Raw genomic sequence first — 19,023 nt, 5'->3', positions numbered from 1 at the left:
CCTGAAGTCTTGCCAGCAAACATCTATTTGATTTCTCATTAAATGGTTGAAAATACATATCCATATATAATTAAGAAGGGAAAAGTATTTTTCATTTTAGACAGCCAATGTAGAAACTCATTGTATTTGTCAGATTGCTTGAATTTCTTCTTTGTTTCAGTTTTAATTGGTAGTAATGTTTCTGGGCAGTCAAAAATGGAAGGTGAAGGGTCAGATCCTCTTACATTTGGTAGTTAACAGCTAGCTGGTGTGGATCTGTCCCTGGCACAGGCATAGATGGCCATAGAGAAACAATATGTTTGTGGGGAGCGTACGGCTTGTTTTGCTTTTTTTTTGTGGCTAATACTGAGCATTGGAAGGGAGAAGGTTGTTCCTAATTCTTCTGTGTTTTTATTAGTCTTGTCTGTTACGGTACCCTCTTCAGAAGCCCAACAGAAGAAAATGCACATGGGAAGCATTGTCCTATCTTTGTTGCTCAGAATCTTTTGCAGTGATCTTCATGGAGCAGATTTGAAGGATTTTTGTTTGTCCTTAACTCTTCTTTTTATTTAGTATCTACCTTTTCTCCCTTCCTTGTTTTCCAGCCTGCACCTGCTTTTTTTCTTTTCTGAATGCGACCTTCTGGTTAAATAATTGTCAGAGATACCAAACAAAAGCTTACAGAGCAAAATAGTATGTTTTCAACTGTGTTTAATGTTGCAGTGACAAGGTAGCTTGCATATTTCTAAACCGCTGCTTAGAAATTATAAAAAGAAGCTAAAAAATGTAGCTTTATTTCCCTGCTAGTTCTGGAGAAATTATTGTCCCCTAGTAAATACTTTTTGCATAATGTAAGTGTCAGTGTTATCTAAGATGCTGGCACTTTATAGTCTCTCCCAGTATTTGTTTTATGCAGTTTTGTATTAGAGGTGAAAATGAATTTAAATTCCTTTCATCTTTTGAAGAAATTGCCCCTAAAATATGTATTTCGTGGCTTGCAAATACACCGTGCCTTGGCATGAATATCATGCAACAACATGCCAGTGCTCTCAGAAGATTAACTGATGTTTTGGAATGCTGAATGTCTAAGTAAACGTGTATTTCAAGAAAATGCATAGGCCATTATGAAGTTTTAGGCAGCATGTTATCTGTTAATCAACACCTGTTCTCCTGCAACTATATTTAAAACAGAAATAAACATGGATACAGGAAACAAAGTAATGGAAAGGTAAAGCAGTAATAGAAGGGGAGTTATGGCTGCTATTCAGCTATGAACTCAGACCACTGTGCTGCCACATATCTTGTGTTTGGTCTGAGCCCTCTGCAGTATTCCTTGATGTGTATTAAAAGGAGGCATACGTTTTAATTTCTGTACTACTGATGGTTTGTTTTTCATGCTACATACAGCTGTTAAACAGCTTTAGCGAAGTCTTAGAAGTCAGTCTTTGTAGGATATTGTCCTTGTCTCTAGTGGCAGTGTTTTGTAATCCTGGATAAGCTGCTAGCCTCTCTTGGTTTCTGTATTACTATAGTGAAGCATCTGAGTAACTGAAAGTCCTTTCTGCATAGAGGCTTGAACCTTAGTAGCTGCAGCTGTTGTGTTCCAGAGCTCGCTCACTGTCTCCGGGTTTGACTGTAGCAGTTAAATGTATGTATGCATCTTATGAAAACTTTTTTTTTTTTTTTCTTTTTCCCTGATGTCTGCTTTGGACTGCTGCCAGCGCCAATCCATAGTTCTTCATTTGGGTCATTCCCTGTTTGGCTGTTACCTATACTGATAGGGTTCTTGAACTATAGTTCTTCTACTTACAAAAACCTAGAGTAAGGTAAGATGCTGAGACCTTTATGCTCCTGAGAGAAGCAGAGGTTATTTCTTTAATTTTGCTGAAGTTTGTTGCAAGAAAAATGTTTTCCATGTCTGTGTTTCTGCCATAATTTCCTGGTATATTCCAGATACTGGCCAGCTCAGGGGCCTTGCACACTTGTCCATGCTTTGTTTGAGTGGCGTAAGCACTTCTTAAGAAATGACTGTGCTTTTTAATTGTGCTGTACTTTCAAGTGGGATGAGCAGTGCCTTAATATTTTCAGCAACCAATAGCAGCTCAGAGGAAATCAAACCAGAAAACTTTATTAGAAAATTAATCTGTTACTAAAGCTGCATCTACAGCAAAATGGCCTGGACCGAATTTACAGGATTTCAGCTTTACCCAAATGTGTTGTGAACATGCTTTCCATTGGTTTATCTAGTTGGGTTTTTTTTCCTTTTTATTTTTTTCACTTAAGAACGAAGCCTGAATTGGCGGTGATGGCAACATATGTGATATGGTTGTAGTAAGTTTTAGGAGTTCTGTCTCTGGTCCATTCCCTTAAAAAAAAAAATTTCCACCATTCATTTTCTGTCCTGTCTTTCATCTGGAGATTGCTGTCACTGCAGCAGAACAGGGCATGTACTGAAGTACTGGGCTGGAAAGGGGTTAACAAATGTGGCTGACTTAGTAAAAATAAATGCATACCCCAGTATTTACTAGCAGAAAGGGGGGAGTAGGCTAAAAAACTTGTATGTCAATTAACTTGGCCAGGTGGTAGGAATTTATATTTCTACTTTCCTTCATTCAGGAATGCCGGGTAGGTTATTTCCTGGTAGGCTTGTAGTTCTGTTCTTACATGCTTTGCTTATGTGTGAGCTGTAAGGTGATAATTTTTGAATGTTGCTTTAATTTAAAGAACAAAAAGTATTTTGGAATGTATTTTTGAGGAGCTTTCTATTCAAAGTGCTGATGCACACTTGCTCAACTTTCTGTTTAGCTTTTTGGTAGTAACAATTTAAAAAGCAGCCCAGAATTATTATTATTTTTTTTTGTAAAATTCCATATATGGTAGTACATGCAAGTAGATCTGTTGGTTAAGAAATTACCATTTTTAGGTAGTTTACAACTTACTGGTAATTTATAAATTTCCCCTGAAATAAAAGAAAATATGAAATAAAAATAGAATCTTCTACTTTGATCAACATTGCAAGAAGGGGGAACGCATGTTATTTGGATACTTCGCTTTGTTTTATGGATTAGTTCCAGCACATCTGAGGTGTTGGAAGTTAATTTTATTTTTGAAGGCCACGGGCACTTTGAGGTAGAAGCAAACATTACTTGGAGTCCAGGAGAATTTGCAGGATATTGTGTGTTGTGTAAGAATGCTTCATACTTACTTGTAGAGCATAATATTCACCGGCAAGCCATTGACGGATGCTGTACGTTGACCTCCTTGGTACTTCTGTACTATCTGATTGTGATCTAAACTTGTGTTTTATAGCTTGAAACAATTGGCTGGCAGCTTAATCTTGAAATGTCTGCAACCACGCAAGCAAAGCTGAAATCTCCTCGAGCTGTGCTAGAGCTGGGTGTGAGCAATGAAGATTCAAAGGTAAGAAAAATGCGTTGGGCCAAGTTGGAATGAATCGTGATGGTGGCTTTGTGTTAAAAGTTTTGGGGTATCAGTTGGAACTGTTGATAACTATTAGTCTCTCACAAGTGTTTTCATTTTTATATTTTGTAAAACTACGCTCTTAAATGATGAAGCATTTGGAATTGTGAGGTACTGATGTAATAGCATATATATTAAGTAGATTGTGGAGCTGACAGCTGTGTTATCAACTGTGGGCCGTGGCATAATGGAAAAATGTTATGGAATATGGCTATTTTGGATCTGTAAAATGTATTCCTAGATATCTAGATGCGACTTGTGATTGATACTTCTGGGACTTAATGCTCAGGTTCCTGCTGCATTCTACCCTGAGTAGTTACCTAAGATACCACTTGTCACTAGCTTTTTTGTGCTAATAATGTATGAATAATGACAGCGGTCCAAGGCCACGGGAAGCCAGTGTTTGGAGATCTTAAGGTAAAGCCTTACATTCAAAGTTTTTAGTGATCGATGGTGTTTCAGTGCCAAAAACAACTGATGAAGCTTTATTTATAAAGCTGTGTCTTATATTATTTAGCACGTAAGCATTTATTTACCTTATCTTGCTAAGGTACACAAATTGAGGTTTTCTGTGGCGTCTCTCAGAGTGTTTTGCAATGAAAGAGTCGGAACAAAAGAAGAATCAGAACTCAGTTCAGCTTTTGTGTTGCATTTAATTGCGGTAATTTTACTAATACAAGTGGAATTTCTAATGTGTGATAGAATAAAAGAGGATACACACAGCTTCTATTCGTGCTTCTTGCCAGGACCTGCAGTAGAGTTCACCGCAGTCTATCTTTTTGAAAGGTACATGCAGGAAGCAAACAATATTTTATGCTCAAGCTGTGTTGAGCAGCACTGCATACAGATTCAAGTCTGTGACAGTAATTATAACAACACATGAGAAGAATTTAATTTCCACGTGACAGAGATAGTTCACTTATTTCCTTTGCAAACAGAATTTGGCAAGTGGATTTTTTTACTTATTCTATTTATTTTTCTGAGTGTAGCTAGGTACCTATGTCAGAATTAATTTTCAAAAATCACGAGCCTAGAGTAGGCTTGTACCTGGCATCTAGACAGAACAGTGCAACATGAAAAGCGTGCTGCTGATGAAATATGTTTCAGACACTGAAACTGTAATGTTTGTGCTGTTATGAAGTTAACTGTAGAGTTTTAGTTTTAGGTGATAGACTACATTCTCATAGAGAATAGGTTTAAGATTGGATAACATGTACCTGTAAACAGACGGAAGAGTTGAAGATAATTGATTTTAGTGCAGTATTTTGTATCATCATGATGCTTTTGTGCACTATTAAGTTACCTGGGAATCTGTAATACTAGATATTTTCATTTTTCTCCCTCGACTTATATACGTGCCTTTTGCACAAAAATTTTGCATGAGTTTAGTGTATAGATTCATAATGATTAACTGTCTTCGTTTTTCACAACCCTTTTTTTTTTTTAATTACTCCTGGTTAGAATAATGTCATTTTTTTTCCAAATTAAATGGAAAATGCTGTTGTAGAAGTGCTTTTATGGGGTTGGCTCGTTAGGGGGCAGTAGTGCTCTTTGTCTCACATTTCCAGCCCTGGAGAATTTTTTGAGATAACACTCCAAATCAGTTCTAAAGTTAGTAGTTGTGGGAGGCACTAAGGGTTTACATTTCTAATCTGTATATAACAACAGAAGTTTGTCTTGTCAATCTACGTAATTAAAACCTGTTTAAAAAAAAAAATAATGAGCAAGGTAAATGAAATTTGCCACTATTTCTACTAATCAAAAGTAGTTTATACTAATACGTTACTGTTTACTACTAGTAACTCCAATTAAAGTCTGTTTTAAAATATTCTTTCTCGGGTTGACATTTAATATAGTTCTTAAATTACTTCTCCAGTAGAGTTAATCAGAAAACGTATGGATATACAAATGATGTTTGAGGGTCATGTAACGAGTCAGAGGATCAACTATTTGAGATGGATATCTCAAGCATATTTTGTCAGCTTCAGATGAAATGCAGAATAGTATATGTATTGTAACTTCAAAATTCAAAATAAAGTTGGGCTTTGTTCCTTTCAGATGATTTAAGCTACATTTGCATTGCCTGGTAAATACTCTGCTTGTGATTAGTAATAATTGCCATAGGTCACGTGATCCTTGGCAAAGTACTTTTTGGTTATTCAGATTTGCTGTTTGTTTATACTCAGACGTTGAATTACTTTTGCTATGGATCTAACATACATCTCAACACGTGTCATGCAAAGCTTGTCATCGTGAGGGTGTTTAAGCGCTGGAATGAGGGGCTGCATGGCTGCCAGCTGTGGAGTTGTGCGGGGCATAAACAGGATGATGAGTTGAGCAGTCTGACCTAGGCGTGCATCCAGCCCCGCTGCAGGGGGAGCTGGATCAGGGAAGCTGACAAACCCCGCTTCCCAAACCGAGTTGTTCTGTGATTATAGACGGCTCAGCAGCTTGGTTGTTGATGGAATTTGGTATGAGGGGGAGAAAAAAGCAAGCTGTGATTAAAAATGCAATTAACAGCACTTACTGCAATGATTCAGAATTTAAAATGTTTAATAGCGTTTCTAAATCTGGGGAAATGGAATTTCTGTGAAGTAGACACACAGAACAAGCTAGTATGATGGGAAGTTGCTTTTGTTTCTGTCCTTACATTTAAACAAATGAAGAGAACGTGTGGAAGTAGCCACTTGCAAACTGACACGCTGGCTATGGGTTGTGTATGAGTGCAGTCTTTAACAGTGTAATTAGGCTTCAAGTTCGTTGTTGAGCTGCAGCACTAGCAGGATCATTTTTTGGCTGGAGGATGAAATAGCCAGTAGAGGGCGTAGAAATTAATCCTGATCATACGTGCCAATTATGATGCAGATTTGCAAACAAAGACTGATCCCGAGAAGTATGCGCTGTGTATATTAGCATCTCTGTTTCTTCCAGTAGTTTATTTAATAATTAGCTATGTAGACACACAGTCGCACGGTCTTTCCCACTGTTAATACAGCAATTCCCTAGGCCATCTCGGAAAGAGCTTTCTGAGCAGCTGAGACAATTCTCCATGACCACAGGAGGCGTACACAAAAAACCTTTTGTGGGAGAGGTTGTAGAAAAGGTCTGTGGGCTTCAGAAGTGTCACATTATCTGTGCAGAATAACTTCCCAGAGAAATGTGATAAGTAAGAGTGTGTTCTGCTGTACTTTTTTCCACTAGGAATATAAAGTAAGATACTCTATCATGTAAGATATTTGTTATCGTGTGTTTTTACACATAAACTACATTTAGCATTTATGCCGGAAAGTTGTTAGGATAAATTAACTATTATTGCCTAGTGTTGTCTCTCAGGTCTTTTTTGTAAAACTGATCTCATTAAATACTCAAATTTAATTACAATTTTTCCTCTGCACGGTATTGCGCTTTTCTTTTTTCCCCTCTTCTTTGCTTTATGTACAGTTTCCTTTTTAACCATTAAGGACCATTCTTGATAGCCTGTCTTTGAGGGAGTTTTTTTTTCTTTTGAGTGGGAATGCTGTGAATAGATTCCTTCTGAGAGTTCATTACTCTGCTTATTGTATTTCTCCTTTACACTGACGTCTGAAGAATTTTGTTGTAGTATTTTTGTGCCAATGCAAGACAAAAATTATTAAACCTGCCAGTGCAATACTTCAGGCACGAGGTGCATGATTCTGAAATATTACTATAATCATTCAATTTTATTTCTTTTTAATTTCTCTTGATTCTCTGCATGCTTTAAAAGGAGAAAATGAGTGTGGAAATCTTTGGAATTATTTCTTCTATTTCTTTTGCAACCATTTGTTCAAAATCAAAGCAAGATCTGCAGTTGAAACTGAGATCATAATAAATATTCATCATTTTACAGAGGATATGGAACTCTGGACATCTGAAATTATTCTTTACTTTCTGAAGTAAGAGGCCCCAGCTTTCTCTTTATTTTTATCCCCTCGTAGTTTTAACTGACTTTCTACACAGTCAGGACCGTGAACAGCACTAGGCCCTAGGTGTATTGCTCTGCTGACTTCAGTAAGTATGCCACTTATCTTTCTAAGTTTGTCATTGTGGATATTTTCTTCATCTATAACAGCAAAGCAGAGTAGATGAGAAACAAAGCTTTTCTTCCGGTTGAGCTAGGTCAATCCATCAGCTCAGGCTGTAGATTCAGTGCAGCCTGTGGTATAGCATGCAGGCAGGACCTGCACTTTTGATGGATGTTTAAGGAAGCATGATGGTGCTTCCACTTCCCCCTCAATTTAACCCTTTTCATTCTGAAAGGGAGCAATGTTTGCAGAGCGGCAGCAGTGAGATTTGGTGGATGCTAGTACATTCCCTCTCAAGAGGCAGGAGGTAGCAGTGCTGAGCATCTGCACTTTGAGGTATTCCCTGCATTTGCCTTCTCAGGCCTCTGCTTTCAGCATGAATGCATTGAGATACCTCTTTTTTTTTTTTTTTTTTCCAAAATAGAGAAGTAATTTGTAGTGTCTTGGGAAAAAAAGTGGGGGGGATGCAATTAAGAGACTCATTGGTGTTGGAGGCACTATGATGAATGACAAACACTAAGTTGTAACTTGCTTCTAGTGTTCATCAGCCGTTTTCTGTTCTGATGAAGATATTGCCCTTTTCTTTCTCAGCAAACAAGGAAGCTTGCATGTACATACTTGAATTGAGTTTAGGGTTCATGTAATGCAGATTTGCACGTCTCTAGCAATTGCCAAAAAGGTAAGTAGGGCAGGCTACTGTCTGAATGCAAAAATGTTTGAGGGTGAGATTAAGAGGTTTTTTCATTCAATTGAGAGGAGACAAGCGAAGGCCTAGATGGCCTCAGATAGCACGGTCCTGGTCAAAGTCTTTCTGACCTTCCGTGTACAAGTGAGATTGCTGCTTTTGGCAAGGAAGATTATGAAACCAATTTTGTTCTGATAACTAAAATGTAACGAGTACTCCGGCTGATAAGAAAGCAGAAACTTCCCTAAGACAAGGTTTCAGAATGCTGGAAAAAGTCTTCATATTTCTAGGAGCTGTGGTGATTATGGCTATAAAGTCTTGGGCATGTGGAACAGCTCAGAAAAATGAGCTTGAAATTTATAATTTGCTTCCAGGCTGTCACATCACTACAGAAAGCTGTTAGAAGTGTCTTTGCTCAATCTTTAGGGCCTGAAATTCCGAACTTGCAATGCACAGCAATTCTTGCATTAGACCGTTTCTGATTTATCTATTACCCTCGATCAAATTCATTTAATTAGAGGAAAAACTGAAGAAAGTCCCGAATTTTCAAGATGCTGAGAGAGCTTTTGTTTTCTTACCAGCACAAAATGGAAGGCTGAGTAACCTGTACTCTGTAAGCTGTGGGTACTCTGACATTTTACTTAGAAGCTATCTACCAGGTGCTGTGACTCCAGGAGTACGTGTTCATCTCTGGCAATTGTACTGCAGTGCGTAATTAATTATCAGGCTCCATTTATGATCTTAAATGATTGAATTATCCGGCTTATAGTAAAGATCCCTTTACAGGCATTTTTACAGTATCCTTATGTTTTGCCTGGCAGTAGACAAAATTTATGAATAACATCCATAACACGTGAATTTACAAACCCTGTAATTGGCAACAGCCTCTGCAAATGCTCTGTTTCCACTAAAATGCTCTTACAACTCTGTCCATGTATGTTTTTGTCAAAGAGTTAAAGAAAAAAGTTGGTCCCTGTTGACAACGTTAGGAGACAAAGTCAGTTTATAGTTAATGCTGGTACTCTATTTCTTTTGTACAGGATTATACTAAATTGTGCATAAACGTGTAGCTTTACCATTGTCAGTCCAATTAAGGAGCTGAAATGTAGCACAAATATTTAAGTTTAAACTCGATGACCCACTGCATTGTCAGACAGAGTTTAAATTTAAAGTGGAAAATAACCATATTTTCCCTGTACTTCTGCAGGGCTTTTGCAGTACCTTCAGTACTAATCCCTTCCTGCCTCACAGAACCCATAGGCTATGTGTTCCTTTCTCAACTGCTAAAATGTGGCATCTGCCCTGTGCCTGGTTCTTCTGACTCTAAGGTAGAAAGATAAGGTAATGTAGAAGTTGACCCTTCTCTAACAACGAGGCTCTCTTTTATGAACATACCTTGTCTGCTTATGTCCTCTGCGGCAGCGACCCTTACTGTTGCCTACTTCAAATGGAGGTGAGGCAGGGGAAGAAAACATGTCATCTCCATGTCACCAGCTTTCCAATGCGGAAATCTACACGCAGAATTCTTCTGTTTTCAGATGCAGAAGAATCAAAGTTTCTCATAAGCTTTAAAAGGCATTAATTTCAGGGGTCATAAAGCATTTAGATATTAATAAATAAAATGAGTAACGTTTTGTGGCATTAAAATGAGATAGGAGTAGTTGTCTTTTGTGCTACGTGGCAATTACTCAAGCTGAGAAGAGGTGCAGTATGTTCTTTATAAAAGTTGGAGATGATTTTTTAAAATATAATGTAGTGTTGGGAAGCTCTGCAAACCTCTAAATGTGATGGTATCTTGTCTGGGTGTTTCTCCGTATTCACTTTCTCAGTTCTTCCGTATTTAAAATGGTGCACCTGTTACTCTTCAGCAGTTGCAACTTGGACAGACTTACAGAAAGTATTGCTATCTGTTAATCCTTCATTTTTCCTTTGAGGGGTTCTAAAGGAGAAAAGTTGCGAGAGGCGTGGAAATATTTTTAATTTAAAAAATAAGGATTTTTCATGTGTGTTTTCTCGGTGGACTTATGCTTCAAAATACTTCTTCAAGTACAAAATCCATCTTCAAGAGCCAGAAGTGTTTTATTTCCCTGTAGCTGTGAGGCAGATGCCTTCAGAGCTTGTTGGAAGAGATAGGAGTGTCTTCTGCAATCATCATTACCTGTTGGTTGGTTGTTTTTTTTTACTGCACAGACACTCAGGGTAGAACCTGTTGCTTTGCTTCTCGTTACTGTCGTGGTAGTTTGGGAGTAGTCCTTGCTGTGCCCTTCCCAGGTGGGAACAGAGGAGGCATGCTCCTGTTGACTCCGTCTCTTCTGGTAGGTCTGCTGTGTTTGAGGTACCCTCAGAAACTGGAAGGCCTTTACTCACTGAAAAGCAACAAGTAAAACGAAGGTGTTTAAAGTAATTTCTAGGTATATGTGGACTGGTTTTAATTGAAGTTGTGTACTAGAACTTGACTATAAATACCTCTACTTTCTGTAGCTGCAACACAGAAATGCATTTTTGGGGGGGCACTCCAACAGGAGGTGGGTTAGTGACTTTACTAACTTAGTTAAACTTGAGTTGCTGAAGAAAACTGGCAGGAGTTTTATTTTCTTGTTTTCCTGAGTATTCCATCTGCCTCTTCTTTGATTAGAGCACCAAAAAAGCTACCTGCACAGGCTTCTTTGTTTGTAAGAACAGCATCCCACTTACAACATCTTGACTTCTGTGAGATTTTTTTTTTGTTAGACTTCACAGCTGTCTCTTGAGTTGTGTATTTTTTTCACCTTTGAGCATGAAACACATGGATTAGATTGGAAACTGTGATAATCCTGTTGTTTTTATGTGAGACAATTTTTCAGCCTGTCCTACGATGAAGGGTAATAATGCCTAGTAAGGTCCAACAGGTATGGAGCAGTTGCTCAGCCTGTGAGTGTCTATTTAATATTGTTTCTCTGTGCAGCTTCTGAAAAGCCTAGCTGCAGTCTGACATTTCAACTAGTAGCATATTAAACAAATAAACATCTATGTGAGTACCTTAATATTTTGGGCATTTGTTTTCTTGCTGAGTGTCATGTTGACTAGGTTAACTTTTTGCTTTGGAAAAAAACAACCACCACCCTAATTCACATCAAATGGGTCATTTTAATCAGTCTCCAGGTTTTTTTTTTTGTTTTATTCCTCCTGACAATATCAGGTTACTTGCTTGATCTTCAGTAGCAGTTGACCTAGTTGCTCCATTTCTTTCCTTTTGTAAAGCTTTTCCTTTTGCCTATTGAATCTGAATTTTAATTGATTTTCCTAGAAAGCACTTAAATGCTGCATGTCCTGACAAAATAACACCAGTTTCGACATCAAATGCAGTTAAGGAAGCCCTCACACAGAAGTTGTGCATGATGTCTACTTTGTACAGGCTGGAAATGACATTTAAAATTACACATCTCCACTGCATGTTTGCAGGCAGTCCACTGCAAGGCCGACTATAATGACATGCCTTTGAAATCTTTTTGACTGTTCCTAGCTGCTATAGGATGTCTGTCTTAACTGACAGAAGAGTTTAAAATAAATGATGTTACACAAGTATCATCTTGCTTTCACAGTTTTGGAAGCAGAAAAGTAAAGTCAGGCTGAAAGGATTAAAATCTGGTGGATAATTGAGTTTTAAATAAGTTGTAAAATCTGGGAATGCTTAGCAAAGTTGATTTCACTTATTCCTTAGCCTTCTTACATGTCAAAGGGGATTTTGATTTTTTTTGTTTTGTTTTGTCTTCTGCCCTCTCCATCAAGCTCTTTAACTCTGTATCAGAGAGTGAGCACTGGAGTGGCCACACAGGGCTGCATTTTAATTAACAATTTTACATGCAGAAAAGCCAGCATCAGCTGGAGGATCTGCAGTGTGATGCTGGAGTGTGGAGCGTCAGGTGAGCTGTCTTCTGCATCTGGAATTTGTGTGGCCTGTGGAAGAGACCCTGGAGAATTCCTGCTCCTGGGGAACAGGGAGTTCAACTGGGAGCAGCTGTCTGCTTCCTCTTGGCCCCTTGCTGCAACATTCATCACCCTGTCTGCACTTCCAGTGCAGAACTGCTGTTGAACTTACAGGCTTGGGCTTTAATTTTGCAGTGCCTTCAGTACTTTTGTCAGAATGAAACTAAATAATTGTGAGATTCTGCTTCAGAATATGAGTGCTTGGCCATATTTCCCTTTTAGAATTTTTCTTTCGTCCTTTCAGTCATAGTGCTAGCTACAGAAACCAAAAATCTGCTGTTTTGAAGCATTTCGACAAAGTGTCTTTCTTACTATGTTAAAAAGTGGGAACACTGTGAGTGAAACTTTCAATTCAGGTTAGGAAATTACACATTCTATTAGAGTCTTTCTACGATGCAGCTCAAAGGAGATAGCTGATTTATGTCAGAACATTTGCTTTTGCTGAGGTCACGTTCAGTTTTGCACACTGCAAGGCTGTGCATCCTGCAGCTGGTTGCTTTTCCTTTAGCTTTGCTGTCCCTAAACACAACCTCTCACGTGTTTTTGGATAAAACACATGCCTGTAATTTCTTCTTAACTGTGTTAACACCAAGATTAGACGGGGCTATTTGCGAGTGAAAGGATGGCAAGGGCAGCTGCCAAGCAAATTCACATCATTTCTCCTTTTAGCTAAGTCGCTTTCCCATTATTTTAGCTAATTTTTTGTCAATGTGCAAACTTCTCAAATTGCCAGATTGGGCTTCCTAGAGAAGTAATATGCATATTCTTGAAAGGTTACAAAGTGAGCATCTCCTGTGTTGCTAACATCTGTCCTGCTTAAGGCAATAAATACACAGTACATGCTGTCAAACAGGATCAGCAGCGTGCACTTGACATTGCACAGGTGTCTGTAACAAGGCTGTGACTCCCGTTCCAGTCATGCTTTGGGTGGAAGAGGGTAGGTCATCACCTCTATCATATGCAAGGGCAGCTTTTTTCACTCATCTTTTTTTCCATTGTTTGCAAATGAGAGGAGTCCAATATCTGGAATGGTGTGGCATCTAAACTTGTGTCTTTTGGCATTGTATGAGTGTTTAGCTAATTTCAAAATCTGCTATGACAAGTGACCTTTTTCACTAGATAAAATGAGTGAAATATGACCTCTTTTACGCAGCCCACAGCATGGCCTACAGCCCCTGAGAAAATCTTGTTCACTGTGATTTTATGAAATCACTACTAATGAAATAACATATTTCTAGGAACGCACACTTGCTAGCAAGGCAGAAATGGAAAGAGATTTCAAGGGGAAAAGGGGAATAATTTTTTTTTTCCGTAAGGAGACATATTATTCCTAAGAATACATTTTGAAGCCTTGTAGTAATGTAATTGCAATACAAAAATATAGCAAAAAAAATAATAAGCATGCTTGTCTAGCTTGAAATTTATGCCCAGGATGAAACTGCTAATTTTTTTCTGACCCCTAGAACAACATTTCTGAACTTGTAAATATGTAGTCAGAGTAGCTAAGATGTTCAGTCTGCTTGTGAGACAGAACCATACCAGTTTGTCAAATGGAAAAGAAAATTGCATTGTGATGCTTTTTAAGTGAGCTTACAGAGTTCTCAATGTAAGAGCATGAATCTTTCAGCTCTTTACGTAATCAAAATATTTTGAGAACTGCTTTATAGATGAGTTTCTTAAATGCTTTATTTCCTTAAGAGTGTCAGGATTATTAGGCACTGAGTTTTTCAGTAACAACTGATTGAAGGCTTTTTGGATTACTTCTTGCGCATAAATGCAGGGTGCAGAGTTTTAAAGAAGGTTGAAGATGCTAGATTATTTTTGTGTCCTCTTTCCCAGCATCAACAGAAATGAAGAGGGTTGGGAAGTGCTTCTACTTGAGGATAAGTCATGAGATTCAGAATCTGACAGCAAGGCAAGTTCCCAAGGGCAGGATTTGTAGGCAGGTCAAATTTTTTTGATTAGGTAGATACTTTACTAAGGGACATGGTTTAGAGGGGAAATACGGGTTGTAGGTGGATGATTGGACTAGATGGTCTTGGAAGTCTTTTCTGACCTTGATGATTCTATAATTCCATGATTCAGCACTTAAGGGTGCACCTACCTCCTTCATGAGATGCAGAAAGATATTACTCACTGTGTTGGCATAGCAGAATCCCAAGCTCAAGCCTTCTGGGGGAGCACTGAAGCAGTTTGTTAGGAATCTGCCCACTGATGAGTTAGATGTGCCCTCATACCCAACAGTCTTAGGGTTTTTCAGTGTGGAACCGAGTATGGAATACATTAGCTGCACAAAGAAGTTCAACTGCACGTCATCTTCCTCTTCCCATCGAGTCCTAAACAAAGGAATTTTAAAATCTGACTGCATGCCCTTCGAAATAGTGTCACTCGAAGATTTAGAGTACTTAGGAGGAGAAGGCTCATTTGAAGTTGAAATTTAAAGGCAGAAAGAAATCTGTAGATTCAGAGAAGTCCCTGTTAGAGCAGGCAAAAAAAATCCTAAGCTGTTTTCTCTTATTTCTAGATCACTTTGCCTCTTTACTTTCCCATTCCTTTTCCCTTCTTCCTTTCTGTCGTCCCACCTTCAAAGAAACAAGCACTTAGTGTTCCTATCAAAGACATCTTATAGCTTCTGGAAGGTCTAATACACATTTTCAAATACATCTTTCATATAACTGGTGTCACTTTTATTTTTTCATGGTCACTTCTTTTCTTTCTGAACAACAATTGATTAATATATCATTACAATTGTTTATTAGGTTCCTTTGTGTTTCAGACCTTCTTGTACTGCAGCATATCTTCTGCTGTTGAAGGTAGTGTAAAAATAGTGTAGTATGGTATTACTGCAAGAAAAATGTTTAGACAACTTCCTGGAAAGGAGTGTATTCCTATCAGTTGTACTTTTAGAGGCTAACATTTAGCATGTTCTTCAGTGAGCCTTTTAGCTTGCTGTTTCTAAGCCTGTATCAGGTTTAGAGAAAATCACTGTTGGATGAGAACTAAGCTGACTTGCAGATAGTGTGATAAGTCTTGGAATCATAGAATGGCTCAGGCTGGAAGGAAGGGATCATCTACTTCCAGCCTCCTGCCATGGGCGGGGTTGCCATCCACCAGATCAAGCTGCATAGGGCCCCATCCAACCTGGCCTTGAACACCTCCAGGAATGAGGCATCCAGAACTTCTCTCGGCAGCCTGTTCCAGCACCTCGCCACCCTCTGAATACAGAATTTCCCCCAGCATCTAACCTAAATCTCCACTCTTTAATTTCCCTTGTGCTATCACTATTAGACTGTCACTCTCCCTCATGGTTATAAGCTCTCTTTAAGTACCGAAGACCTGTGGTGAGGTCTCCCTTAAGCCTTCTCTTCCCCAAGCTAAACAAGCCCAAATCCCTCAATCATTCTTCATAGGAGAGGTGCTCCAGCCCTCTGAGCACCTCTGTGGCCCTCCAAGAATAGCCACTTCTTAGTATTGAAATTGGTCCTGCTTAATTTCTTTCCAAATGCGCTTGAAGCACTGTACAGACAGGAACACTTGATGCTGAGCATTTTCAGCGCTGCTTTGTTGTAATTAAGTGTTGCGCACTGAGAGCAGACTGAAGTTGAGTTGAACCAGTAGAGAGTTTCTGGTGCAGCGGAGAATGGTTAAACTGCAGGAAGGCAGTGCACTATGAGAAGTGTTACGATACACGACGCAGTGCTTTCTTCTCAACCTAATATCAGAGAAGGCATTCTGAAGCACTCTTGAATATTCACGTATAGCATAATTTGATTTTTTTCTTAATTGGAGTGGCTTTAAAATTCGCATTACCATTTTAACTGCAGTTATGCTCTTCTGTGGGCTGGAGTGAATCGAAAAGAACTTGGAGCCATCCTTGACTTTAAGACTGGGGTGTGTTACATCTGTCTAGAACAGAGTACACTTATTTTTGCTGATTTTTTGAAGAGAAAACCCTGACACGTTTAACTGAGGGAATGTGATCAAAGGGCGAGCATATACTTAAAAGCTCTGTGGAAATAGGAGGGCAGAAGAAGGCTATAACAAAAACCTTTAAAAATGTCATTTAGCGTAACTGTTCTGGATGGATAAATTGATAAAACACGTTTGTCAGCACAAAGCATGAGAGGTACCATGCTACAACAAGTGCCGTAATGAGGCATTTAGTTGTAAATAAAAATGCATTCTTATTCATTCTAAACTCTTCTTTCCCCCGTTAAATTAAAAAAAAAAAAATGGCTTGTTTTCAAAACATTTCCAATACAGCCTAAGCCAGCTTTGGATTGGAGTAACTTGAATGTTTTTGGTAATGTGACAGTTTTTAAGATCAGAATCCTTGCAAACTACAGAGACTGCTGGCTCTTTATGCCATCATAGCTTCAGATAACTGAAAAAAATCAGTGTTCAGTTTTTCCTGCAGTTGTTTTGGAGCAATTTGGTAATATGCTTTCAGCATTAGCTTCTTTAACTAAAGGAAAAAGTAAAAATTGTAGACTATGCGGCGAATTAGCCTATGAAAATACAAAAACACACAAAACCCAAAAAAATCACAGCACAAAAACAAAATACTGTTATTATACTATGTGTCTTTAAATAAAAATAAGCATTTCACATTTTCAGAATTATATGGAAAGGAAATGTGTTCAATTCTGTCCCAAAAGGGAAGGGAGAGTTTGAATTCAGTGGAATCTGCAGGCTAGTATTGCTGCTGGAAGCCATACGCAGTAATGTGCTGATCCACCAACAGGCGTGGAAATAATCTTTTGCCTTTGCGTATGTACAGGATATGTTAACAACTTTGTGTTTCCTCACAGCTTGAGAAAAGTTATTACTTGGCTTTTTGGAAATAAGAGTTTATAAAAGGTTTGTAATTACATGGAGTCCCCGTTTCTCTATGGTAGGCATCTAATTGTTGCACTCGCATTAAAATACTCTTTGCAAGTTTTCAAAAAGGATTTCTGACATCTTTACTGAATATAAAGCGCTGGGTTTGGAATATGTCAAGGAGAAAGCCATTGCCTGGAGAAGTGTCATGCTTTGTTCCACGAAATTCCTTTCATGTTTAATTGACTTAAACTATTTTAAAAATCACTGTTTCATTTTTGCTGATTGTTTCTCACAGAAGCCCTGCATTTTTGCACAAACGTTAATTGATTATGAACGTTATTATTTGAGGTCAGGCCTTGCTGTCATTAAACAGCAAAGCAAGGATGAAGTAGTGCTTTTGGGAGCTGTGGAGAACACATGATCCAACTGCTGGAATGATGTACCGGAGAGGGGGAAAGTCTTCGGGTTTCTGTGTTCCTCTGAGTCTAGTACGAGGAGCCAGCTGTGTATTCTTCTCTTTCTGAAGCTGGGATATCAAATAATGGAGAAAGTGGCGACTGATTCTCATCCCATCTCTCTTCACCCCTCCCTCCCCCACCCCAGATCCACTCAGGAAGATGTGTTCTCTACAGAAAACCACTTGCAGCGAGTGTAAGCTAGAATATAGTAATGTACTAGCAGAAAGACAGGTGAGATGGCCAGAAGGATTTTTGCAGGATTTTTCTGATTGTAATAAAATCCCTGTTTATTTATTTAACTTGCAAGTTGTGTGATGTGTGAACAATAGTAAAATCTGTTTTACTTCTGATTTGTTACTCTGGCTGCTGTCTGTGTGGACCCTGGACATTAGTTTGCAAAGGAGCAGGAAATACTTAACCAGAAGGCAGGAGAGCACGAGAAGGGTGAAAACTGTCATTTGGAGCAAGCTTTGAAGAAATATAGCACAGCACAGCATGGGATGAATTTATTTGGCTTTTTTTTGTAATAATCCTTATCAGAATGTTTGAGATTATCCTGAAGTTACTGATACGGGCTCTAAAGCTTAATACTGCATAACTTTGATATCTATTTCTATGAAAAAAAATCCAAAACGTTTATGTCAACACTTGTCTGGTGTCCTACAAAGCCAACACAAAAGCAGTAAAACTGACTGCAGAGATAAACAGATGTGATAAAAACATTTAAAAAAAAAACATCTCCAACCAACCGAAGAAACCGTCCTCATACCCTCTTTTCTGCTGGCTGTTGAGAAATGTATTTATTCTTCCTTTGAATGCATAGAAACCCCAAACAGGCTTTTTCATTTTCATTTCATTTAGGTCTCCCTGCTTGAGCAAGGAGGGTGAGCCAGATGACCTGTAGGGCTCCCTTCTAGCCTTAACCATTTTGTCATTCTGCAGGAGGTGGAAGTAGGACTGCAGAATAAAATTCACTGCTTCTTCAGTTGTGCCAGTATAATGCTTATGAAGGTACAGGACAAACCAGAATATAAAATGAAGTAAAACCATTATGCCTGAAGGTTTACTAGAAATTGTGATTGCTTCAGTTTCCAATGGAGCCCAATAAAAAATGCACTTATAGAATGAAGTGGACTGGGGTATGCAAGTAGCTGCAACTTGGTACGCTGTGATGTACCAAAGGAAATACAGCTTTAAACTCTGTCCTTTTTTAACTGGTGTTAACTTCTTGACTTCACTTTCATAGTCTCTGGACTCATGCTTTCCAAAATGGAAAGATCTTGTTGGTAAGATCTAAAACTTGCATTGTTTTACTGGAAGAAATGAGTGACGTGGAATTTATTAACGTTGATGAATTTGCATTTCTTGTTAATAAAACTAGTGAGATGAAGAGAATTATGTATTTCAAGAATTCCTACAGATTTAAAAACCAGGAAATCGCTGAACTTTTTTCTTTAATCAGTCATGTTTGTACATGTTTGTCTGAAGTGAATTTGATTAGATTCTTCCTCTGTTATTAGTTATGATGTCATTCGTATGCTTAGTCTTTAAATAACATATTCTCTACACCAAGCAGTTCAGAGTCAGG

General features: G+C 38.4%; 1 protein-coding gene across 4 annotated transcripts in view; it reads left to right on the top strand.

Moving 5' to 3' along the window:
- COMMD10 (COMM domain containing 10) overlaps positions 1-19,023 on the top strand; it is a 123,221-nt gene that overhangs the window by 15,212 nt on the left and 88,986 nt on the right. For all 4 annotated transcript variants that reach the window (XM_021380113.1, XM_021380115.1, XM_021380116.1 and 1 more), the window contains one exon: positions 3,289-3,399. In XM_021380113.1, the coding sequence (XP_021235788.1) occupies positions 3,289-3,399 (111 nt within the window). The remainder of the gene's footprint in view (positions 1-3,288; positions 3,400-19,023) is intronic.

This window comes from Numida meleagris, chromosome Z, assembly GCF_002078875.1.
Source record: "Numida meleagris isolate 19003 breed g44 Domestic line chromosome Z, NumMel1.0, whole genome shotgun sequence".
Classification (NCBI taxonomy): domain Eukaryota; kingdom Metazoa; phylum Chordata; class Aves; order Galliformes; family Numididae; genus Numida; species Numida meleagris.
This window is presented reverse-complemented; position numbering and strand designations above follow the sequence as displayed.